At 41.5% G+C, this 26,289-nt stretch overlaps 1 protein-coding gene across 1 annotated transcript; it reads left to right on the top strand.

The window, feature by feature from the left end:
* Window positions 1-11,545: 11,545 nt before the first annotated feature.
* LOC138609453 (protein lin-28 homolog A-like) lies at window positions 11,546-25,838 on the top strand. The gene is made up of 4 exons (XM_069682090.1): window positions 11,546-11,555; window positions 12,498-12,661; window positions 18,816-18,994; window positions 25,613-25,838. The coding sequence occupies exons 1-4, from the start codon at window positions 11,546-11,548 to the stop codon at window positions 25,836-25,838; spliced, it is 579 nt and encodes a 192-aa protein (XP_069538191.1).
* The last annotated feature ends 451 nt before the right edge of the window (window positions 25,839-26,289 follow it).

Raw genomic sequence — 26,289 nt, 5'->3', positions numbered from 1 at the left:
TTTATTGAATAGACTTGGAAAAATGTGAAATTCACAAGTTACCATTAGTTTACTGGGATATTATAAGCGACTTTCTTCATTCATAGACACTCACAATAAACACAATAAAAAGACAGTTTCTTTGTCTCTTCCTCTCTCTCTCTTTCCATCACATGCTGCTCTCTCTCCTCCCCTCCCTTTCTATGTTGTCTGTCTGTCTTTTTGTGCGTCCGTCTGTATCACATGTGTGATTAGACGAGTGGGGCGAGCTACAGAAATAAATTATATTTATATGTACGACAAAACAACACTTCTTACCCTCCCCTCTATGAAAAGATCGAGTTTGAGTTTTTCCAACTGGACCTGAATGCATCTCTCCTCTCCTGTAACTTGTGTCAGTAAGTGCACACTGAGCGAGTGGTCGAGAAAGTTGGGAGTGAAGGTGACAATCTTGGCTTGAATTTGAATGCAAGGCATGGCGTTATTTAATTTTAGATTGTACACTGGCTTTATGATCGAAGGTCAAGCTTTCAAAAATGTTCCCTGGGATAAGTCCTACTTGTGACAGATGCAAGCAGCCTCCTTTATCACACATTTTGCTCATGTACAAGCCTAACATCATTCTGCTCTTCGATATTTGAAGTGTACTCAGAGATCGCAGGTCGAACAATTCAACCATGCCCTTTGCTTGGTCTGTTTGTACCATCAGGAGGTCTTACTCTGACAATTAAGCAGCATGGCGTACTCCAGACTTCTTCTGGCAAGGCGTCTCATTCTTTTGAATTGGACATTGAATTGGGCATTTTCTAGAAACTGTGGGGATCCACTGGGAAATTTGATGTTTGTGGCAGCCTTTTATTTCTTTTATGGAACATCCAAGTGCTGTTCTTTTGTTTGCTTGTTTGTTATTGTTTATCTGTTTGTTTTTGTCTTTTGTTAGTTGCTTTTTCTTCTTCTTCTTATTTAATTTTTTCTCCATTCATTATGTCTGTCAGTCCTGCTGTGTCTGTATTCTATATGTAAGAAAAATTCAATAAAAACACAGTGATGAAAAAATAATAAAATGTCTGAGGCTGAAGCCAGTTTTTCATGATCCTGTGACCTAACATTATATTGCAGAGTAGCCTCCATAAATATGAAAGTATAAAGACATTGAACAACATTTCGCTCCCTGTTATTTGTATTTGCAAAGTGTTTTTGGCCAACTTACTAAAAAACATACTTAATAAAGTATTTCAAGTCAGAGACGGTCTACCTGCTGCAGTTCTTTGTTACACATTGGGCCAGTTTCACAGACAAGGCTTTGGTTAAGCTACCAGTAGGCCTTGACGTGTACGAGTTAAACCAGGAAATTTAAGTGGCTTTCATGGACGTGGCCTAAGTTTAGCTTAGTTAGTCGGTGACTATGGAGTCCTGGAGTCAGGTAAGTAAGCCTAATAGAGAGCACCAGGGTTAAGCCTCATTGGGTTAAGTATGAGCACACGCCGTTGGTCCAATGGTGCTCATAAAGTCCCAGAATGGAATCGAAAAACACCGTGACTGGTGTGAATCTGGAGATAAAACAACGGCAGAGGCAAAGAGAAAATACTTTAGTGAGTCTGAAAAAACTAAAGCAAAACTGTGTCCAACAATCCAGTAATGGAAATAAAAGCCGGACAGCTTTCACTGAGCAAGAGAAGAAGACTGGCTGGGCTGCAGTTTGCAGTAAATTCAACACAAATGAAAATATGACAAGAAAAGTTAAACTTGTTGTGAGATATCTTTATGGTTTTCCGTGTTTCACTTCTCTCATATTTCTATTTTTGTGACATAAAGTTTAGAATGATGTCTGCCTTTATAGACTCTGTGAGGAACCTTAAACTGGTGTAAACAAACAGAGAATGCAGACATCAGAAGAGAGCGATTTAATACTGCTGAACTGTACACCAGATGATGACTGTTCGGACAGTTCAGATGAAGACCTGAGCACAAATGATAATATTCCACACAAAGTAAATTGGTCAGTGTTTTTGGTAAATATTGTCCACTGTCTGCGTCGGTCTTTATTCTTCTTTCATACTAAGGACCAAATGATTTTATTGCTTCAAATGGAGGATTTAAATCACCACAAACTACATCTTAAGACGGCCTCCATTTCCTCACTCATGTAACAATTTTTAAAAAGCCAAAAAAGCCATAATGAAGACATTCCATATATAAATCTCATCTGGTTGTGCTTCAATGTGAAAGCATCCCTGTATGCAAGTCTTTGTTGGTTACGCTGGCCTCAGCCATCGGCACATCTGCCTGATCCTGATCGTTCATTGGAGGATCAATGCTGCTTCAGGTAGTTGTGCAGCACTCTGATTACACTTGTCCACAAGTACTCGTCTAACCTCTGTAGTGCATGTCTGTCTTCATTTAGATATTCCAAACAGTCTCAGGCCACATGTTGAAGTGTCCTTGGGCAAGACACTGAACCCCAAATTGAATGTGAGACAGTGAGATTGGCAGTTGGGCTCTTTAGGTAGCAGCCTCTGCCATCTGTGAATATGATATGTAGCCTAAAAGCAGCTTTCAGTGTTCGCAAAGACTAGAAAAGCGCTTTATAAGTACAGTCTATGACTAAGATAAGATAAGATAAGAAAGTCTGTGCTAGACGCTTTAATTTAAGACAGCTCAAACAGGCATTTTAGTCTGGGACTAGGCTTCAGCCTCCTCTGTGAAACTGGCCTGTTGTGTCCCAGTGTCTTTAATAGAAGAAATGTAAAAAAAAAAAGAAAAAGCTTTTCATTCTGACTATTGAGAATCTCCGGCAGTAAAAACCTGTGAGTTAGTTTCTATTGCATCTTTGCTTCTTAACTGAACGTTCACCTTCCCTGTGGCACTAATCGCCCCTCATACGGGCTTGCTTGTTGAAAAGGTTATGGCTTCAGTGTTATGGATGCTCCTGTGAGTTAACTACAACAAACTACAGCAGCTGAAGGACTTCAAAGCCCATTCATGTTTCACTGAAAGTGTGAATCAATTATGAGGACTGCTTACGACACAAGACCACATATGAAGCACTTTTCTTCCATGTAACAGAGAAAAACATGTATTTAAATAATGATATACGCTCAATATTACAGCTAACTGGAGCCCAGTCTCTAGTGAGGACAAACTTCCCTTTTATTCTGTTTTTATCAGAGCAATTAACACTGTTAGTGCAGTCAGTTAATGGTTAAAGGATTCAGCAGAACAGAATCTTGAAAAACACAATTATAGAACTGCCTCACTCAAATAAAAACATGGATGCAAACAAACTTCCTCCAACTCAACTGTGAAAAATCTGACATACCAATCATCGGCCCCAAATCCCTCACTAAACCACCCAGGACTTCTGCCTAACCACTGACACTTCCACTCTGTCCCCATCACTGCGCATCCGCCCCCTTGGAGTCATTTTCGACAGCAACCTGAGCTTTAAACAACATGCCAATCAAATCACCAGGACTGCCTTTTTCCACCTCAAAAACATCGCTCATCTCCGTTCATCACTCTCTTTCTCTGCTGTCGAAACTCTGATCCATGCTTTCATCACATCCAGAGTCGACTAATGCAACACCATCCTTTATTGTTCATCCTCCAAAGTCCTCAATAAACTCCAACACATCCAGTACTCTGCTGCCCGCCTCCCCTGAACACATCACCCCTGTCCTCCAGAACCTCCACCAGCTCCCTGTTCTAAACGCGTCCAGTTCAAAGTCCTCCTTCTCACCCTCAAAGCCCTCCATAACCAGGCCCCGTCATACCTCACAGACCTGCTCCACCGCCACACTCCTTCCTGCAGCCTCGCCTCTGATGCACACCTCCTCTCTCCGCCACTCAGAACCAAGGGCCGAACCTGGGGCGACAGAGCTTTCTCCACGGCTGCCCCCTCCCTCTGGAACTCTCTACCCCAACACATCCGAGACTGACCTGACCTCCTTCAAATCACTGATCACGACCCAACTTTGTAGAACGGCTTTTAACCTCTGAAGTAATTACCTAATGGAACTCACAGAAGTAGAGAAGCCCATAAAGACATACTTTTAGCAAAAATGTGAAATGAGAGTTGAATCCGTCGTGTGTCAGAAATAATTAATAGTTACTTGTTTTTTTTGTGAGTTAATCTAAGCATAAATCAGAATATGACATCATTGTGGTCTCGGGTTGTCTCAGAGAAAACAAGCTTCAGGTGACATCTAGTGGGAAAGATGAAATAGTGCATTTATTATCTGCAGTCATGTGGATGAAGCTGTCAGTGCACTGAGGCTGGACGTTATCTCCCAGCACTCAGAGCAGATTATTATCCCTGGATCAGCTGCAGGTCCGTGTGTCACCCATAGATGGTGACTCTGCATTTGGAATAGAATATATTAAACCGGGGAGACTGACCGAACGTTGCTTTGATATGGATGATTTTGTATAAAGAATCATTGTTTGGCATTTTTTAAAATACTATTAGTAAAGAACATTGCATGGCATTGTAACCATTAGTAAATATTACCTGTTGTTGTTGTTGTTGTAACAAGAACCTGCAACCACTTCTATCCCACTTCTCGTCCCATCCAGTCTCTGCAGATGTTCCACATGAGTCTGGTTCTGCCCGAGGTTGTTAAAGGAAGTTTTCCTGCCATTGTGCCGAATGTTGCTAAGTGCTACTCATGGTGATTCATGTTGGGCCTCTATTTAAATAACATGACAAAGAGTCGGTCTAGACCTGCTCTTTCTGTAAAGTGTCCAGAGATAACTTTGGTTATGATTGGGCGCTTTACAAATAAAATGTGATTCATTGATTGAAAAACAACAACAAAAGTTATTTATACACCTTTTAGATATTTTAGGTCTAAATAACTAAAACATACAACATGTTTGGAATTGCTCCTGTGCTTTTTTCTGCCTCTGACAGGCTCTTCTGTGTCTGACAAAATTACAGAAAGCTCCCCGACAAAGATAGACCTTATTTTTAAAAGAGAAAGATTTGCCTTGTCAAACCAAAAACAGTGAGTAAGTGGTCTGCCGTGCGTCATTAATTCATCATGCTGTTGTTTAAAGACGTGACATTAGAACAGAGGTTTAAAAATACCAGAATTCTCCTTTTAAAGACCAGATATAGATGAATCTATTCCTAGGTAGAACCACTGGTATGTTCATTTACAGATAAGATTTTGTTTTTTGGCATGTTCACCTCTGATAACATAATTCTACACTGTAACAAAAAGCTTTACTTACTTCTTATATACCAGCAGTATCTGCAGTTTCCTTTGCATTAGAGGTTTGCGTTGCCAACTGGTCATGGATCAATAACTAACAACTAAAATTATTATGATTCATTATTAGTATTTAAACTGTAATTACTTCATCTTTAAGACTGAAGTTGCTGAAATGTCACAAAAGGAAGCCCTTGCTGTGTGAGTGGAGCTGTCCCTGGTGCTGAAAAAGTCCTCCATCGTCAAGGCTTTTTGAACAGAGCGTTGTCTCCTGTTTGCCTCTTCCTTTGAACAACTTTTTACACACCTTTACTTAACTGTGTCTGTGCTTATTAGGCAGCAAACTATAACAGCAGTGAGAATCTAATATCAAACTTTCAACATATCATTTATGCATGCTCCTGTCGCCATATGCTTTTATCAACCACATCAACTGTCAGGGATTGATTTTTGGCTTTTAGTTTTTTTTATACCATGCCTATAAACAGTACTCATCCCCAGTCGAGATCACTTTAAATCGACTTTAAGTCAGTGATTTAAAATGATAAAACATGAGGGGAGAATCCTTCTTTGGCATTGCATCATGTCTGATTAGACTATCTAACTAGACGAGGGTCATCTTTTTGTTATTGTCACCAAAAGCCCACAAAACACCTAAAACAGCATTGATTTGTGTGCGAAGAGACTGATGTATCTTCTCCCTCTGTGCCATAGAGCTCCGGTGTTGTCCATTAAAAACACATCAGTGAGCCACACTGTTGCACAAGCATAAATACACACTGTAGTTATTTAGTCACATCACACATACATTCTCCTGCAGCCCAAAATACTCACTAGAGCTGCAAAGGAGGATTAATCCGCTGGTGAAAATAGTCCCAAACACACTCACTGCTCCCGTTTGAGTAACATTTTCTTAAACAGCAGCACGTTGTTGGTTTGAGACTTTTCATGGAATTTGTTCAAAAGTTTATTACCTCATTTTCCTAATGAGTTTATGGTCTCAATGCTGTTTTAAGTCTTCTTCAGTACAGCATGATGCTTACTTTGTATTTTGTAACTGATGATTATTAAGGAAGTCCTGAGCAGACATGCTTCCACACATTTTATTTACTCCATTTTCCAGTAATAACCAGTAATTTCCGGTTGTTTTCTTGAGATCTCGATTTATTTATCTCATTATCTTGAGATAACAAAGCTGCTCCACCGTAACGTCAGATGATCATCACTCGTATCCCCAGAGCTGCAAAAGCACAAAACAAACATTCAATTCAAACCTTTATTTAAGCCTCGAAAATCATTGAGGTTTCCCTCATTTGCAATGATGTCGAGATACATAAAACGACACAATTAAAACAATCAAAACACAGGAATTAATAAAAACATTCACAAGCTGATGTGAAGTGGTTTGAAATCAACGCCTTCATTTGTCCGAGAGAAAAAATTTGAGTGTCAATCCTGAGAGTGTGTTGTAAGTGATTCCACAAGTTTGGAACACAAAAACTGAAGGCAGATTTTCCAAGTTCAGAGTAAACGTGAGGCACTTGAAGCATGAGACAGTCAGTAGAGCGAGTTTTGTAGGTTCCAGTATTCCAGTTCAGCATGGATAATATGTAGGGCGGTGAATGTCCAATAAGGGATTTACAGATAAAAAGATACTGTGCTTATCACGCCTCTGTTTTAGAGAAGACCAGCCAACTTTGTTTTACAGAATACAATGATGGATGTTGTAGGGATCTCCAGTAATGAATCTAAGTGCAGAGGTATAAGCTGAGTCCAGGGGTTTGAGTGGAAGCAGCAGCATGTCTGTAGAGTATATCACCATAATCTAGGACTGGCAGAAAGACTGATTCGATTATACATTTTCTACAGTTGATAGGGAAGTTAGATCTGTTTCTGTACAGAAAAACAAGTTAGTCGCAGTTTGCTAATAAGGTTTACAATCTGGTGTTTAAATGTGAATGATTCATCCAGCCAAATACCAAGGAAAATAAACCCTATCTTAAGGAGAAAGGGAAAAAAACATTTGTTGTATTGGTGTTTTAATGGGTCCAAGACTTTTATCCAATCCAGGAAGTACATTTGAATCTTGTCAGTTATTAACCGTTAAGAGCGTTGGTTAACCGGTCAAAAAACCAATTGTAATTGCACATAGTATGGATGCATGTTCGCTTAGGGCTTCCACAGTTGAGTACAGGACATACTTTGGGGTGTGGCTACCTTGTGAAAGGTGCTACTTGAAAACTGTCTCCATCTGTGTTTGGTTACACTAACAGACACCCTGAGGAGTCGATAATTCATTTATTCAGTATAAACATTTTTTAAAGCCTGTTTTTTTGCTAGCCAAAATTAGCATCCCAATCAAATCTATGGTAGGACTGTAATTAGTCCAGCAAGTTAAATGATTGGATGGCTATCCTTTCCGCCACACTCCCAACCCCCTCGCTAACCCCTCACTTCTCTCCAGCTCCCCCCTCACATCCAAATATGGTCACTTCTTCCTGATGTTAACATTTAAGTTATCCGGTGGTAGCGTCAAATAAGGCTGTGTGGTTAGGCGAAGCAAAAAGAATAGTATAACTTTATGTCATTAAAAGAGAGACTGAATCTAACATACATGTGGCTACCAAAATGGTTTCCTGTTTAACACGAGAGCAGCCAAAGTAACACTCCCTTTAAACCTTGTCATGTTCCTTTAACTGACAGCTCCCTGTGATAAACAAGGCTTCACCCTGTCATTGTTGCCTGCTCGGCCCTGCGGTGGTCCGCAGCAGCCTTCGCTACCTAGAGGCTTGTTGTGGGAGGATATCTGTCACAACATGGCAGCGCATTATAGATTTGTTATTGATCAGGTGTATTGATTGATTTCCCTCTGGAGGGGAGGTGAAAGGTGAGCTGACAGGCTTCCCATGGGGCCGCTGCTTATTGTCCCCCCTTCTGCAACACACATGAGTGCAGGCAGTGATTCTGAGTGTGTTAGTAACCATACATCACTACACACAGCACATAAACACTGTAGAGTCGTAATGGTGCTCTAATATGTGCATTTTAGACGCACATTCTGAAAAAGTGAAGTAACAGATTGTGTGTGTGTGTGTGTGTGTGTGTGTGTGTGTGTGTGTTGGTTGAACAATGGCCGCTGAATGAGCGCGTGCCGAGGCTTTGTTCCCACAAGCCCTTCTGGTTGACCCGGGTCACCTCAGGGTGGCCTGAGCTGTTGTGCAGCAGCTGGTGGGCTTTTCCATTTCAATGGCGGCTTTCAGAGGGCTTGTGCCTGCACCATTAAACGCATGAATGAAGGGAGTCATTTGTTTTTTTATTAGGCAACACCTCACACACACACACACACGCACACACACACACACACACACACACACACATGCAAAAATAAACACAAACACACGTGCAAAATATGGAGACATGAAGCAGCACAGGAAGTCAGAAGAAATGGTTTCAGCTCCTTCTCTGTGCACATTTGTAGCTGGATGCATGTGTGTGTGTGTGTGTGTGTGTGTGTGTGTGTGTGTGTGTGTGTGTGTGAGTGTGTGTGCGTGTGGCATTACAGGAAGCTGCATGACTCAGCAGTGATGAGAGCACGTTTGTGGTCCTTTACAGCAGCTTGAAAGCGGCTGATTGCCTATTAATGAATGTGAGTGAATGACTCAAACAGGCCACCGTATGTTTGTTGAATGACTGTAACAGGTGGACGTGAATCACCTGAGCAGAGACAAAGCAAGAAGCTTCATTTAATCTGCAGTGAACATGATTCACCCTCAAAGAATAAGGAAGAAGGAGAGACCATCTGGTGTCTCAATGTCACTTACTAGTTTGTCTAATTAACATGGACACAATAAATACAGCAGCAATCACAACTCATGAACACACCTTTTACAGAGAACGATCAGGTGCAGCGTTTCCTCTCAGACGGCAGCGTGGCGACCAAAGGTATGTCTCATTGTTTTATACACTGTGTTGTGGTTTGTTAGGTATCAGTTGGAATTTGCCACAAACAAGAATCCTTTAAAATACACTAAATCTCATTCATCTTAAATTTAGTGGTGACATTGAAGGTGTCATTTGGTCGCACAGGTTCCCAAAAAGCCTTAACTAAAACCCTTAAGAATTACCTTTAAAAGCTCTTAAAATGTAACAGACTTTAAGTGCTACTTGACTTTACCTGTAAGTAGTCATATAAAATGTATTATTTTTGTCAGTTTAAGGTGTTTATTACGGGAGCCCTAAGTGGACATGCATCAATCATTTAACAATACCAATAACTTTATTGATCCCCAAAGGGAAGTTCACTTGTCCTGCCATTTACTAAAGAATTAAAAAGTCTGATGGCCGCGGGTACAGAAGATCTTCTATATCTCTCAGTCCTGCAGTGACGAGAGAGGAGCCGTCCACCACTGTTGTTTCTTTGGTCCATCCAGGTGTTATGAAGTGGATGATCCGTGTTGTTTAGAATGGCCTCGACCTTCTTCAGTGTGTGTCTCTCCATCACATCGCCCAGTGAGTCCAACCAGGCTCCAATCACAGAGCCAGCGTTTTTCACCAGTTTGTCCAGTTGCCCTGGATCCTTGTGTCTTATACTGCCTCAGCAGACTGCAGCATGAAACAGCACACTTGCCACCACAGACTGATTCAATTTATTACTATTTATTTATTGTTTTTCAACTTATTTATCTTATTATTTCGGGACAACAAAGCTGGTTTTCTCGTGATAACGGGATCATTTTCAGTCGATCTAGAGAACAGAACAACAGGCTGCTCACTGTGATGTTACAGAGCAGCACATGCCATGCTGCCATCGCCCACACTAATGAGGGAAGTTAAACCTGTTTCCATGTTTGTTTTATGCTTCTGCAGCTCTGAGAAGATATCATCATCTGACGATGTGGTGGTGCAGCTTCGTTATCTTGAGATAACGAGATAAAGAAATCAAGATCTCATGAAAACAAGCGGAAATTACTGTTTATCACTGGAAAATTCTGTGAATAAAATGTGTGGAAGGATGTGCGCTCAGGGCTTCCATAATAAACATCAAAGTATAAAGTAAGCATCATGCTGAACTGAAGAAGACTTAAAACAAGTTATGATCATGTGACGTTACGGTGGTGCAGCGCTGTTATCTCCAAATAAGGAGAGAAAACTAACCGGACATGACTCATTATCACAGGAAAACTGAGTAAACAAAATGTATTGATGTATGTCCGCTCAGGGCTTCCGTAGTTAATAAATCATTAATTAGATATATGAAACAAGAATTCATATAATTTCGGATGCACATGATATTTTAAGTATCACTGCTGGAGCGAGTGAATGGATTGTAATATTATTTTTTATGGGGTTAAAATAACTTCAAATGAACATTACATAAAACATACACACATCTCTAATGTGTCCCTTCAACCTCACAGTTACAACTAAGGTCCAGATTTAGGGGTTCAACACAAACGATACATTAAGTGATTATTACATATGAAGGAGTTTTAAATGTCAGATCTGCATTGTTTAAGTGGGTTTCAATCATTCAAGCACTGTTCAGTTCAACAAATAAGGCACATTTTCACCTTACAGGTATCTTAGATATCTTACAGGCCCCATTAAATGCTCCCATTATTTCACACTTTTTAAAATCTTTCAAACATTTCTTCTCTCCCCACAATTCTACATTTCTTAAGTTTCAGTTCACGACAATGTGCAGATTTCACTGCAAGATATGTTAAAAGCAAATTCAGTGGATGATAAGTGTGTTGGTTATTCACAGTGCCTTTATTAACTCATACATCCTTGAGATGACTTCACATGGAATGGAAAGAGTTGTCTTTATTCGAGGTATAACTGCAAAATTCTTTAGAAATAGGTTTTCATTGCGTGTGTGTGTGTGTGTGTGTGTGTGTGTGTGTGTGTAGTGGGCGGGGTGATATCCTCTTTGGCCCTTGGGTGCTGCTGCTTTATCGTCCGAAGCCCTGATTGGTCATCTTCTCCGTTGTTTTGGCTCCCTATCTGATTGGACATGTGTGATTTATCTGCGATTGGACATCACGTGACCTTGACCGAAAAGGTGCTGGTGTGTGTGTGTGTGTGTGTGTGTGTGCGTGTGTGTGTGTGTGTGTGTGTGTAGTGGTGACGGTCAGTGTGTTTGTGGTGGGGGGTTAGCAGAGGTAGGAGGGTCACTGAGGTTCTGCACAGTGTCCAAGAAGAGAGCAGGAAGCTGGGAGGACGCCGTCTTTCTCCTGCAGGATTTAACTCTGTCTCACAGGGAGGGCTCGCGCACGGATGTCCAGCATGAGATCAACTTATTTCATCTGATATTTTGAAAGTTCTGCAGGAGGCTGAGGACACCTCCCGCCATGGCAGAAGGTATGAAGGCTTCTCTGCAGAGGCTCTGAGAGAGGAGGATGTGTAAAGAGAGTGACAGAGGGAGGACCTCCTTCATCTTCTTGTTCATTCTGTTTCTCTCCTCTCTGACGGAGCTGCGTGTTTGTGCTGGTGTCTGGGAGAAGTTGTGTTTTTGTTGATGCGGAGGGAGGATGGAGGTGTGAGGGACACTTTAAAAACGGAGAGCAGCAGCAGAGAGTTTCACAGGTAGACCTCACACAGGTGTTTAATACAGGTTTGTTTGGGGTAACAGATTTTTAAGGCCGTCCGATCGATTTTAATGTTGACTGATGGAAGAGACATTTTATTTTGAAGGCCTGCTGCTGGCAGCGGATGTGAAAAAACAAACAAAAAAACACTCGTGCACGTAAAAGTAATTTTAAGTAATTTGTTCTGTCATTGTAGAAAAGTGTGAATGTTTAAAGCTACACTATTATAACATTTATATACATGAGTTACATATTTACTTTATTTACATATCAATAATATTTCTTCTCCTTGGTAGTGAACAGAATGCTGAAATGATGCTTTTACATGATTATTTTTTCATGCTTTATTGACATGAATTAACCTCATTAGTTATGCAGGGGTAATTAAACACCGTTTATTCGTGTAAAACAAACATCTTATCGTAAAGATAACATTTATATTTTGTGCTATAAAGTAAAAAAAGACAGGAAGTAGATTAAGGTTAAGCTATTTATTAAATTATCAATACCAAAATTATATTAGTTGAAACTTCTTTAACGATTTGCTTCTTTAAAAGGAATATAGTAAATTTAATCTCGTAAAATATAAATATCGTGCAGACTAAACCATTCATTAGCAATCGATAAAATATTGTATGTAACAGCTAGCACTCGGCAGAGCTGAGGTGCTTCTGTGCTGCTCTGACCATCATCTCCGTGTCTCCGTGTGTTGCAGGAGGCTGGGCGCGGAGTGAGGAGGAGCAGGAGGAGGAGGAGGGTCTGCCCCGGGGCAGCGGGGTCTGCAAGTGGTTCAACGTGAGGATGGGCTTCGGCTTCCTCTCCATGAGCAGCAGGGACGGAGCTCCGCTGCAGGAGCCGCTCGACGTGTTCGTGCACCAGGTGAGACGCTGCACCTGCTGCTCTTCGCATGCTGAAGCGGAGGTTTGAACCACTGAAATGTTACCAAGGCCTTGTACGCTATGATGTTGCTGTGTTGTACTCCTGCACATTATAGGCCTTTATGAGGCGAAACAATGAGGGGCTTTATTGTGAACGTACTTAATCCTGACTGGGTGAATAACTCTTCTTCTGTCCAATAATCAAAAATACATAAAACCCAAAGCAGTAGCTGCAGAAAAAAATCCATAAAAAAGCATGCAGAAGTTGAAATGTTTAAAAGACATTTCAGTCTCAAATCCGAATCTAAAATCTGATGTTTTTTTAAATTTGTTTTTTTTTTTTTCAATTTCCTCCGCCAAAGTAAAAGGCTCCACATATTCAACCCGTGTGAGCCCACATGAGTCTGTGAGGTTTTGTGTTTGTTCCCAGCATGTAAAGCGGGAATTGTTCATTGGTCCATTATTATAATACACTGAGAGAAAATTAAAAGCATCTTTCTTTAAGTCTATTTGCAGTCAAAACTGACAAACATCTCTCTGATTGGAACCTCTACAATATGAAGACGTGCTTTTTCAGTTTATAGTCAAGTGGCCATTAGCCCTTAAAAGCATCTTTTAAGACGAAAAGTTGGTCCTGCTGCTCCCCTCCTCTCCTCAAAAAATTATATTTTCCATGGGACCTCAAAAGAGTAGGGTTAGAGGCTCAAACTGAAAAAACAAGACATTCGTTCCTCTCCCCATCCCAGACCTGCTTCCTGTTATAAAGTCATTAAAGCTTCAGGGAGCCCACCCAACCCTCTCTCCCACCTCCCATGTGGAGCCTTTTGGCAGGGAGACGTGTCAGGTTACCTGCTGCTGTGATGCTGTAAATCACCTGAGGAAAGAGAGGAGGTGAAAGGCACTGAACATGTTGGTTTCAATGAATCTGATGGGAGATTACAGTCTGTGTTGCGGTCATGATACTGACATTCAGCAGGATTGAAGGTCCTGGTAACAGGTGACACAAAAGGCAAAGACTTTTCCATACCTTAAGGCCTTCAAACAAACTATGTCAAACTTTTGTACGAATATGTCGAAAGGAAAAGCACCCAAAAACCTGCCGTCATAGTCTCCTCCAAGCTGCTGCAGCTTCAATCTTCTGCACTGACCTCTCTCCAAGAAGTCTGTGTTATTACCTGTCAGTGTCGTCTCAACCTGATGACTCACTCTTCATTCATGCACTCATGGTTTTGCATTCAGTTGCGTACGTGGTTGACATGAGTCGTTGTGCAAAGAATTACAAAGGAGAGAAAGAGAAGTTCGAATCCTTCCCACTTTCACACCAAACCTGATCAATCACTTCATTTAAACATGTTTTAGCCTCCCAGCATCTTTCAAATATGTAAATAAGACTGAAGGAGCAGCAGCTGCAGGAGGCACGGCTTCATAGCTTCATAATGTGTGTCCATGCAGAGGGCAGCTATAGCCAACTGTCCAGCTATAAGCAGCTACTGTCTGTGCTGGAGAAACAGGGAGTCTGATGGACAATAGAAGCACAGGCATGGTGCTTTGGTAGAGTCACAGTGTGGGGACCTGCATGTCACTGAACAAAACTGACCTCCGGCAGGGGTACCGGAGCTCTAGGGTATCACATCATCAACATTCATTCGAAAAGGGCCAGAGGTTTTGGTATCACCTGTATCAACCATAAGACCTAGCCAATGTGATGTCACCCACTGGTTTGAGGTCAACAGTTTCAAACCCGAGAGTTTTGCATTGTGGAGGTAGCCATCTTGGAATTTACCCTCTCATGTTGAACTGGAGCGAAGCCAAGGGTTACCAAATGTGTAGTTATTTAACTTGTACAGTCTGTCTGTAACACTCATTCATTCATTAGGTGGCTAATGAGGAATTTACAACAGTGTCTCTCACAGAATTAGAGCCCACTTGTGTTGTTTGATGACCAGAGGTGTTTATTTTGTAGACTTAAAAAGCAAAGACAGCTTGTAGAACGTAGTGAACACGTTGCTCGCTCAATCACGACAGAAATGGAAGAGTGAGTGGAGGGTGAACCAAACCATGTCTGTTCCCTACGGCCCGCTGTCTTCTCCACAGGGAAAAGCCAACAGCAATCCTGACTCCCATGAACGGGCGCTACAAATAAATCAATATATAACAAACACTGAACAGAGCTCGAAGCTGTGCTGACACCGAGGAAACAGCTGGCAGCACCTAACTGTCACTCAGGGTGACCACGCCCCTAATTATGCATACCTTTTTTAAAGTTCAAGTTTTATATAAATATGTTCATATAGTTATCAGGAATGTGAAAATGAGCTGTAGAGACCAAAGCTGTTGTTTGTCCTTCATGTTTAACGCCACTCATGTTGCAGCCAGTGTTACAAAAACAGGACACAGTTTGTTTGAAAGTAACAAGCAGGGATTTCTCTTTCAGCTGAACACGATGAGCATCAAAGTGTTCTGTGGTCGATAGTAACAGAAACACAAACATGTTGGTGGGAATGTTAGATTGTCAAGCTCAAGTGCAGTTTCACAGCTGTGGTCAGACTGGTCACTTCTACATGTCCTCCAGCTCCACCAGCAGCAGCTTTAATGTGTGTCAACCAACAAATGATCACTTAAAACTTGTTACCGATCGGCATGCTGCCAACCTACTTTCACCGTGTGTGAAATGTCATTGAACTTTCTCCAACCAACACTCTGTTTCCTTTAGCTGCAGTGTTTTCATCTGCAACCATCCACATGTCGAATGTTGATTTATGTTTGATTTATGGGAAGTGCACGCAGTTACACCTCAGCAGTGAGTGCCAAAGACATGGTGGAGGTAAAATGTGATATCATTTGAAAGCTAGGTGAAGATAGGTTACTTCGTTTTCACTGTTGCAAACGATTTGAGTGACGGCGAGATCGAAAAGTGGCCGACAACATGCCACGACATGTGCCACTGTGTGTGCGGGAAGTTCAGTAAGCATGTGCCATTGGCTGTCTCTACCGACATGCCGCTCCTGTTCTTGATTTTACAGTAGAACTATATCAGGTGGAATCAATACATGCAGCCCAACGTTTATAGAAGTCAGGATTATAAAAAACGTAATGATGAAATGTGGGATCGTGTTCTTTCTGCTATCGATTACTCTGGCTGGCTAAGGTGGCTAGGCTAACAATAACCTTGTTAGCTGAGATAAGCTTTGCTACGAGCTTACTGGTTACATCGCCATGGATATGGCTATGAAATTACTTTTCTGACGAGAGACACGTATACACTCCTTTATTTACATGTTGCACGTTGTTAATAAAGACAAAATATGTTTATATCAACGACTGTAAATGTGTTAAAGCAAGACCACTGGTAAACATTTACATATGCATCATGGGGCTGGAACATGGGCGGTGGGCGTACTGGTGTGACAGTCTGATAGAGGCCTTCCACTTTGGACCATCACCTGACTTTGGGAGACCAGCGGCAGATCATCTTTAATATGTTTGGGAGTTTTAAGTCTTGTCTCTTGTAGATCATTAAGTTCAATTACATGAATTTTGTCAATAGCCAATAGGAGCGCTCTCTCCAGCACCAAACAGGAAGCAGCAAATAGAGCAAGATAGTAAAGATGGAGGGGACCCTGGGGAGAGCGGCCGTGACCGTGCCCTCACTGAATGTGATGTTATCGTTGGACGCCCGCTTGCTGTTCTGACACCATGTTAGCACATCGATGGTTAGCTGTGATGGACCTTTGACAGGTTAAAGTAAGAAGGATGGAAATGTCTCACTAGCAGCCTGATAGCATATAATGCTAACCCAGCTAGCAATAGATATCCAATCACTGCAGATAAACAAACCACTGCACACAAAAGGACAGCTGTGGGGGCGAAAGCTGCCTCTGTTTCTGTTCCATTTATTGTTCTTCTTGTAAATTGACACCAGGAGCATGATGGGAAATGATCTAAACAGGAATCTAGTTGTAGTCTTGTAAAAAGTGACCTCGTGTTTGCTCGGCTTTAGTCTTTTCAGTTGAGAACATAGAGCTCAATATGTGTTATACTTCATTATTCATCATTATTGTGAGTTTAAAAATGTGAAGTATTTAAAGAAAAATATGGTAATACAACTGTTTCCCCTAAAGTGTAGCTGCTGTTTGCTTTGTTGATCCTTCTTATTATTTAGCACGACCATTGGAAAGCCAATTAGCTGAAGATCAATAGTGCAGTGCACCGTTTGGTGATTGACTCCTGTAAAGATCCATATATTCCTTCCCTCACGTGGCTATCCCAGGAATGCTGTCCTTCCTCGTATCATTTCCCAGCATCCTTCAGTGCAGTGGTTATCAGATGGACATTCATTTTGGAGTTTGTTGGCTGCAGGTAGACGGTGCTGAGGACGCAGAGGGGGTTTGAAGAATGCATCGGAGGTTTGGTTGGAGACACGTGGGGGGGCTGTTCGAGAGCATTGATGTTTTAACAGGGCCGTCAACAGGATTGGATTTTAACGAGAGAGCTGAGGACTCCCTGACCGAGTGGCTAAATGCTTCTGTAAATGCAACATTCATGTCGATTGTATGAAGTGTGCGGTTATTTTCTTAGTAACCTGAAGGTTTATTTGTAAGGTCAAGACTTAGACTTGGCTGATTTAAAGCTTAAATGTCTCTCAACTTTATCCGCTAAACAGGTGGGGTTTTACAAAAGTGATAACCTCAAAGATTTTAATTTAAATAAATGTCTGTTAAGTCTCTATCTATCGTGGAATGAGGTAACACAATGGTGATTGAGCCTATGGCCCACTGATGAAAGCATTTGCGACATTCGCGGACAAAATCACAAGCGGTGCCCAGTTAGTGACGCGTTTTCCATCAGCCAGCAGTGGTTGGTCTGCCAGAGAGGGTAGGCGGAGCTAAGCGGCTACTCTTCCGGTCTCTACAACTGTTGCGAGTAAACAGTAATCTACTATGGCTGAACAAACAAAGAAAAGATGGATGACTACAGATACAACTTCAACAATAAGTGAAAATCCAAGAAATGTGAATCCACGCTCAGATGAAGGCAAACAGTCTAAAAAGGAAAGCGACCGTCAGCCAGGAAAATTGTTAGAGTTACAACCGGAGACAACCTTGTGTATGAAATCTTCGAGATTTGCACTTGAATCTTAATTTGTTGGATGTGAACTCAACATTGTTTTTCAACACAGCCTCACCCAAGTTTGTGAAATAGTCACAAAATAAATAAAATAAAAGATCGAGTCCTTAACTTCGTTGGACGAACAGACCATGTCTTGGCTGCCTCTCTTTTCGATATTTAATGGAACAAACACGTTCTTCGAGTGTTAATAGAATCATGCTCCATTTTCTACAACACATAGTTTTTGCATAGTTGTTTATGAGGTTCAGGATATTTCAATAGATTGACAGTTGACGTGTTTTTAGGGTAAATTCTTAAAAGAAAAAAATTAAGCATTGAGATGTAATAGGAAGAAATAAGAAAATATAATTTCAATCAATGAAGTAACAGATCAGGGCGCTGGCTTAGCTCAGTCAGTAGAGCAGGCGCCCCATATACACAGAGGCCCTACTCCTGACCTCAGCCCGTTGCTGCATCTCAACCCCCACTCTCTACTCCCAATATTTCTCCTTCAGCTGTCCTATGAATAAAGGCAAAAATGCCCAAAAAACTGTAAACTGCAAACTGCTGAATTATTCTTCTTCTTGAATACTGATAAAGAGTGCTCAACTGGAGGGGTTGGTAACCTTAACTTACCTATTTAGGCCTTTTGGCCTTTTCTGCCTTTACTGAGAGAACGAGGACAGTGGATAGTGTCAGACACAGGGGAGGGGAGAGTGGGGATGACACGCGGCAGGGGGGCGAGGATGGGAGTCAAGCCCGGGACTGATGACTGAGGACTGTAGCCTCTCTACAAGGGACGCACAATTTAACCCTTGAGCTTAATGGACACCACATTTTCTCTCTAATTTTATGACAGGTAATACGCAAAATACATTCAGTAAAACATGTCATTTTTTAGATTTTATTTCTTATTTGGACTCTTACAAAGAATGCAAAGCTTTGTCTATAAACAAATATAGCAGTTCAGTCGTTACAACATTTTCTCAAGCACCTTTCCTTTCATTGGCCCTCACTCTCTCTCTCTCTCTCTCTGTCATAAACAGAGCAAACTGCACATGGAGGGCTTCCGCAGCCTCAGAGAGGGTGAGGCCGTCGAGTTCACCTTCAAGAAATCGTCCAAAGGCCTGGAGTCTGTGCGGGTCACCGGGCCCAACGGAGCTCCGTGCCTGGGCAGCGAGAGGAGACCGAAGAGTGCCCAGAAACGACGCTCAAAGGCGGACAGGTAAGTCCAGTCTGAGGACAACCACATGCTGAATTTAAGAGTTTATAAAACAGCTAAGACTCTTTCCAGTTACTGATGGTTTTGGTCTCATATTTTTGTATATTTTGTATATATATCATATTTTTTGGCAGCTGTAATAGTCATCAATTTGTTTATCGTCATGATTTATTCTAGTTTAGTTTTGTATTCAATCTATTTGGGCCAGTTTGTCTTGGTCAACCTTCGTCTATCCCTGTGAAACTTCACGAAACCTTAGTCCTAGTTTCCTCGTGGCTCTCCGTGTGTTCACCTGTTGCTGTTATATTTTTCATTTGGATTATTTGTTTCCCGGATTTTACAGTAAGGCCTTTTGTATTTTCCATTTTGTGTTTCAGTAAATCTAGTCTGCATCGGGGTCCTCTCCCCCAAATGTGACAGTACGAACTGGCCCAGAGACAGGGCAAAATAAAATACACTAGGGATGTGAGGGTTATCAAGCACAGGTGAGACAATAAAGGAACAAGTGAAAACAATAGCTGTGTCCCAATTCAGGGGCTGCATCCTTCAGAGGACGTATCTGAAGGCCGATTACGTCCCATTTCGAAGGCTCCATCAGATGCAGGATCCATCGGGTGCATCCTTTGTGGCCCAACGTATCCCGAGATACAATTCAAACGAGATAGAGGACTCATACATGGCTGAGGAATACACTTTAAATGTAAATGTTTTCGGTTTCAACTCAATCGAAAAGCTAGAGATACTAATGTTAAAAAACAAATGGTCCCTGAAACAAATTCTCTTTAGAATAATGTTTAATAACACGTGATGATAGTTATGTTAGCTAGTTACCCCGCTAGCTATTTTGTTATGCAAGGATAAGAGCGGGAACAGCTGGTGACGCAAACAGGAAATCCTCTGTAGACCAGACCGTCTCATTGCAGTTCGACCTTAGCAGTCTTCGTCAAAGGATGCAGCCGCTGAATTGAGAGACAGCTAGTAAGCGCAGGAACATAACCAGACCAACGGAAAACACACAAAGGCAGGAAGTAGAACATCACAAGGCTAGAAAATGACAAAATAAAACAGGAAATGATTTGTGAACAACAAAATAGATTGAATACAAAACTAATCAAGAATAATTCATGACAGTTTATTGCAAAAAAACTCAATTCTTTCCTAAAATCTTAAAGCAAAATACTTCAACAACATAAAATGTCAACGTGTTTCAAGAACCTTGAACAAATACATATTTGTAACTTGAAACAAGAAAGAGAAGGCAGAAAAACAACCTTAAAGATATAATAAGTAGGATTTTTCTTTGCATTTTGTCAACAACACTTTCAAACTGGGCCCCTCCTCCTGGGCTCTGCGTCACCAGAAGCTCACTCTCACTCTCTCGTGTGAGAACACGCCCACGCCGCCCAACCAACACCGACAGCATCACGGTTACCTTTGTGCTAGCATGCTAACCGCCGGTTAGCTTGTCCTACCCAGTTTGAGGAACATACCTGTCTAACAGAAGAACTCTGCATCGCTCTTTCCCCATGTTCGCCGGTCTGAATGGGGCCCAGTTGCAAATTTGAACCACTCCCACACTCACCTGTACGCTGTGATTGGCTCAGAGATACACAACAGCGCCCCTCCTGAAAACGTCCCGTGCAAAGGAAACAACAGAAGAGATGCAGAGGGAAGGGCCTCACAAGGGTCTGCACACACACTCACCAGCACACATGTATAGAGGCCCATAAGTGATGATTAATATTATATTTATAGAAGTCTATATTTAATTTTACCTTTAATCTAAAATAAAAAAGTTGACTTACAGACAAAGATTTTTTCCGTGTTACAGTGATCTTCAAATCAGTAAATGTTCATGATGAAGCTTTGTTAAACTGAACTCAAACAGAAAGTGTTCATCTGACTGACTGTTGTCTCTTTGTGCAGCAGCTGGTTGAGCTGATCAATAGACTGTGTGATCTCTTGAGGTTTCTTTAACCCCCCGATGCTCCATGTTTTTGGTCTTCTGTGACGGACACAGTGCACACATAGCTCTATCAGTTTGAGTTTATCTCTTTATTGGGAAACATATTTAACAGAATGTGAATAGAAGAAACAGATGTATTTGCAGTGTACTGTTTGCCTTTGAAGCTTGTTCTGGCGATTAGGCTCCAGTGAGGCTTTTCTTTTGATAAGATCTCGGAGATCTGAGCGTATAAATCATGGCTGGAAGTGATTCAATAAATCCCACATCCTCCTGTCTTTACATACCTGCTGCATTTGATTTCATTTGTTTGGGCTTTCTTTGTCTCACTGCAGGAACGTTGCAGTTATCAGAAAAAGAGTTTGATGTGAATAATGTTGGGCCAAGCCTATTAATGTGACAGCACCTCATTAAGTTGAACGTCATTAATTATGGTGATAAAAATAATCCCACAGCTTCCCGTCCTTAAGTGCCCGCTGCAGGTTTGATTGCATTCACATGTTCTCCGAACATAAACGTAGTATTCAGAGGGAAAAAAGGATCCTGCCCGTTTAATAGATAACAGATGTAGGTGCCCGAGAGAGGTCAGAGGTCACCATCGCCATAGCAACAATGGGACATGGTGTGCAAATGAGGCAGAGGGGATGGTGGGAGGTTGGGCAGTGAGGGAGCAGGGGTCAAGGTTCAGAGGTCGCAGTGGTATTGAAACAAAGGAGCTCCCTCTCCCAACGTCGCTGATCAATACTGAGGCCTGATGGGGGGCAGGGAGGAGGAAGAGGAGGAGGAGAGGAAGGAAGTGGTGGTTAGATGTGAGGTGAGACAGGACTTGTTTTTCTGATTATTTCTGATCATCATCATCGTAAGAGTCCTCCTAATGAAAGTTTCTACATGTCAGAGTAAGAGATAGGTTCTTCCTCTGTGCCGACCAGCTCCACCAGCACACTGAGGAGGCTGTTCTCTTTCACTGTTTATACTTATACCAATGAAAAGTAATGCACTATAATTCAAATATAATATAATGTAAATATTTATATAATCTCTATTTTAGGCATGTGACCGGATTTCAGTACGGGAAGTGTTCTGGTTTCCGTTTGTAGTCCGAGTAGTATTGACCAATCACGAATCAGCAGGCTGCGGTGTATGCAGGAAAAACAGACTGTGTGGAGAACAAAAGCAGGCATGATGACACCCCTGCTTCTCCTCTTCAGGACAGACCTGACAAAGCTTCATGTTGACTTGTTTCTAATCTGCATCATTCAGCAAACTGAAGAGCTGTTAATTAAAGTCGATCACAAGAAAATCTGTTTCTGTTTCGGCTTCATCCCGCTGAAGTAAGCCAGAGTGCAGCCTCTGTGTAACTTACTGTTGACTCAGCACAAACAGATGAACGGGCGCTCCTCCGGGGGATGTGATGAACCAAGACAGCGTTTATTTTGTCGACACATCTGGAGGGGAGAATTTCACCTCACTTTGATCTGAACACACGGTCGCTTCTCAAGCTTGGCTGGATGTTCTTAGCGCTTAACGCTGGCTAAACTGTTGCTCCAATATTGATATATCTATATATATATATATCTACTGTATATCTATAATCTATTATGAAATAAAGCACTTCAGGGTACCTTAAACCAGAAACTAAAGGGTAAATTAGAACAGACACTTAAGGGTACCATGAATCAGACTTCAGGAGCAACTCTCCCCTGGAAAAAGCCCCTGTCAGTCAAAGCTGGTGTTCTCTGTAATCGATAGAAGCAATAATATTTGAAATTGGCGCCATAGCTGTGGAGAAAGTTGTACAAACAGCTTATGGTTTCGCCCATTCTACATTCCTACAACACCCAGCGTGCATTGCGCCCCTCCCTCTGAAAGGAACGGCCCAGTGAGAGATGCTGGAGTTAAATACTACCGTTTCGCTGCAGGCAACGGCTCAGAGCGGGACAGAATCTGAAATATGGCGAGAATACACCGGTGGATTGTCTAAAAAATCTTCAGTCTGCAGTCTACATTTCAAACCTGATGATTTTGAATGAGACATGACATCAGAGGCGGGCATCCTAGACTGGGTAAGTGTAGTTTAGCGAGCTCCCCGGCCCCCGCCAGATGACGCATTTTATGTAGTCTGGTGGAGGTTTACCAGAGCCCGTTGGAGAAGCAGATAGTGTCCTCCAAAGGCACAGAATTGCATTTTTTTCCTACCATAATGCCATTAGCTCCCCATAATATCATGATAGGACTGAGGTTGAAAATTGGTGAACTGGCCCTTTAAGTGTCAGCCTGTTGCAGAGTTTAAGGAAAGACCTGAGAGGCAAGCAAGAAAAATAATCCATCAATAATTTTGAAAAGTCTGATTGAAAGTGTTTTCATTTCTGTGATTATGACAACATGTGAAAACAAATATTCTGTCAGGTTTGTCTTTCAAAGTTCCTTTGTTTTTTTTCAGCTCTGAATTAGGTGGAGAAAATCATTTCCAGGTTAAGAAAGGGCGACTTTTTGTTTGTTGTTGTGTCATTTTGACCACATGAGACTTACATGCACAGTTCAAAATAAGACTCAAAGTTAAGAAATATAGAAAATGATCGTTGGAAAAACTCCTGTTTGTCTTGTTTACGTCATTATCACAGGAGACCAGGATGAGCTCTGTTTATTTACTGGTTCGCCTGCTGATGGAGAGTAAAGGGAAAAGCCAGGGCCCATATAGGACCAGATTGTCTGTATACAGAAAATCAATGTTTTTTAACGGCCTGTTTAAGTGGCCACTGTCTCTTTGTGTCACACTGCACACACTCGCCTTATTTATCCCGCCCTAATGAATTCACCAACAGGATTTCACTTAGCTGCTGATCATTAGCTTTCTCAGCATAGATTTACTGGACACAATACACATCCAGCTTTAGGATGATCAAAGAAGCAGGAGTGTTGTTGTTCATCATAGCGGCTTGATAAGCAAAATAAGAAAGCCCATTAAAGGTTTTAATCACAGTACTTTTCTTTTTTTTTAAAGCTAAATGAAGCCAGTGCAGTACCTTAAGCAGCGGGGAACTGTGATCAATCTTCTTTGTTTGAGTCAAGATCTGTCGCAGCACGCTGAACGAGCTTCAGTTTTCATTTAGACCTTCATTTAGCAAACCAGGAAAAAGGGAAAGTAAAAATTGACGTAGGGCATATTTCCGCATCAAGGCAAGTTAAAAAATGTCCAACTTCAATCACTTAAAATTGTGTGACGAAAAAGAGAAACTTTGCTCAGATGGAAGGAAACTTTCCACCTGCATGTCCAGATCAAGAACAAAACAGAACTTCAAAGCCTCGATCCACCGTTTTATTTAAAGAACAACAAACCAGTTTAAAGTGTGGCTGTCAAAGAATCCCTCAAACAATCCCTTGAGGAGCACGGATCAATTTGGCCTAATCCCCTAACAGCTGCCCGTCACTGGTACTACAGCTAACGTGCTGACAGACATGTGAAGAGACATCAGGATAAAGCTGGAGTGGGCTGCCCTCTGGTGGTAGAATGTAATCATGTCACCTGACCACAGATGGGATTTTGTATTGTATAATATTCACAGAGTTACACAATATTTATTGAACAGGACAATTTGTTTTACTGAAAACATGAACATAACATCCAATCATCTCATAGGGTTTTCTGTATATAAAAAGGAAGACTAGGATTGATTTTCTTTTCAATTACGATTCAATAAAGTTATCTGAAGAGGAGTTTCTTGCTGGTCAAATCAGCCTATAATGGCCGTTTCTGGATCATGAGGGAGACCTTTTGGATTAACATCATAAGTGGAATTGATAATGGATGCATTAAACTGAATTAACTGATGTCTTGAGTGTATTAAGCAGGCATGTTATATTACATGTATCTAAATAACTCAAATGATAAAAATGTGTTTATTTACTTTTCATTTAATCATAGAGGACCACAAAAATGTCACGCTTTCACGAAGAAGAAGAAGAAGAACAAGAGATACTTTATTTATCCTCGAGGGAAAATTCAATTTTTTCACTCAATTTTTACAAGCATGCTGCACACACAAAGTCCTGAAAACACACATGCACAAATAGGACTCTATGGACGTGTAGTAATGAAGAGACGTCAGAGTGAGGGGCCTGCACATGGACATGTGCCCCGAGCAGCTGGGGGATTCGGTGCCTTGCTCAAGGACACCTTGACAGTGCTAGGAAATGACACGGTATCTCTCCAGCTACCTGCCCTAATTTCCATTCTTGGTCCGTACCGTAGCAACCCTCTGTTTAAAGAACTGTTCAACTAAACCTGAGGATCCATCTGTTATTGTGCCGTTATCAAAGCAAGATGAAACATTTATAAACTTGTCACTAGGGCACCTTGAAACTTACACTAATGGATACCTTATAACACATCTTTAAGGGTACCTTAAATTGTGCATACCTTTCAGAAAGAACAAAGTTATCATCTTGATCGCATGTGTTTAAAAGTAATTTGGACAATAGAAAAGCAGCGTTTTACACCACCAAGAAGAAGTGACTGCATCAGAATGATGTGTGGATTTGAGAATTGCACCTTCTGTTTCTTTGAAGGACAATGTTTTTTATTAAGCATTTGTCCCAAAGTAACTAATAAAACACTAACAGTCCCTCTGAAGTAACTTCCCCTCTTCTGATCATTTTAGATGCTACAACTGTGGAGGACCCGGCCATCATGCCAAAGAGTGTCAGCTGCCCCCTCAGCCCAAGAAGTGCCATTGTTGTCAGAGCATCTCCCACATGGTGGCAAACTGTCCGGTCAAAGCACAGCAGCAGCAGCAGCTGCATTTGTCTCCAGGCTCTCAGGGAACAGCTACCTCCCCGAGGGGCGAGGAGGAGGAGCAAAGCCAGGCCGCCTTCTCTGAAAACTGAGAGTGAAGGTTTCACTGGAACACTGCTCACAGAAGGAGCTACCTCAGGTTGTATTTATTGAGCCACAAAATAGGAGACATCACTGTGATGCTGATGTGATGGGTGCTGATGGACACTTTGAAACTTTAATTATCTTTCTCTGTTGTTTTCCTGCATTAGATACGTGTCTTAACTCTGGAAAGAAACAATCAGACTGACTTGACTCAGCCGTGAATTAGCCAAAGATATCACGTCCCTGTCTGGACGGATCTGACAGGTCCTGTGCCTCTTTTAACCTTTTTACAAACGTCAGATTCACTCACTAAATCTTTCTCTAAATATTACAGCTTTTTCTCCCAAACAAAGTGGACCTATATGATTGTAAATTCATGCTCATTAGCATTGTTTCATTTTATGTAAGCAAACCTAAAATATGAGGTAAACAATCCAACATTTGAATGTAAGAAAAAAA

The sequence above is a fragment of the Semicossyphus pulcher genome, unplaced genomic scaffold (genome assembly GCF_022749685.1).
Source record: "Semicossyphus pulcher isolate SPU_LCO1_2020_fin unplaced genomic scaffold, fSemPul1.0.p SCAF_5, whole genome shotgun sequence".
Lineage (NCBI taxonomy): Eukaryota > Metazoa > Chordata > Actinopteri > Labriformes > Labridae > Semicossyphus > Semicossyphus pulcher.
This window is presented reverse-complemented; position numbering and strand designations above follow the sequence as displayed.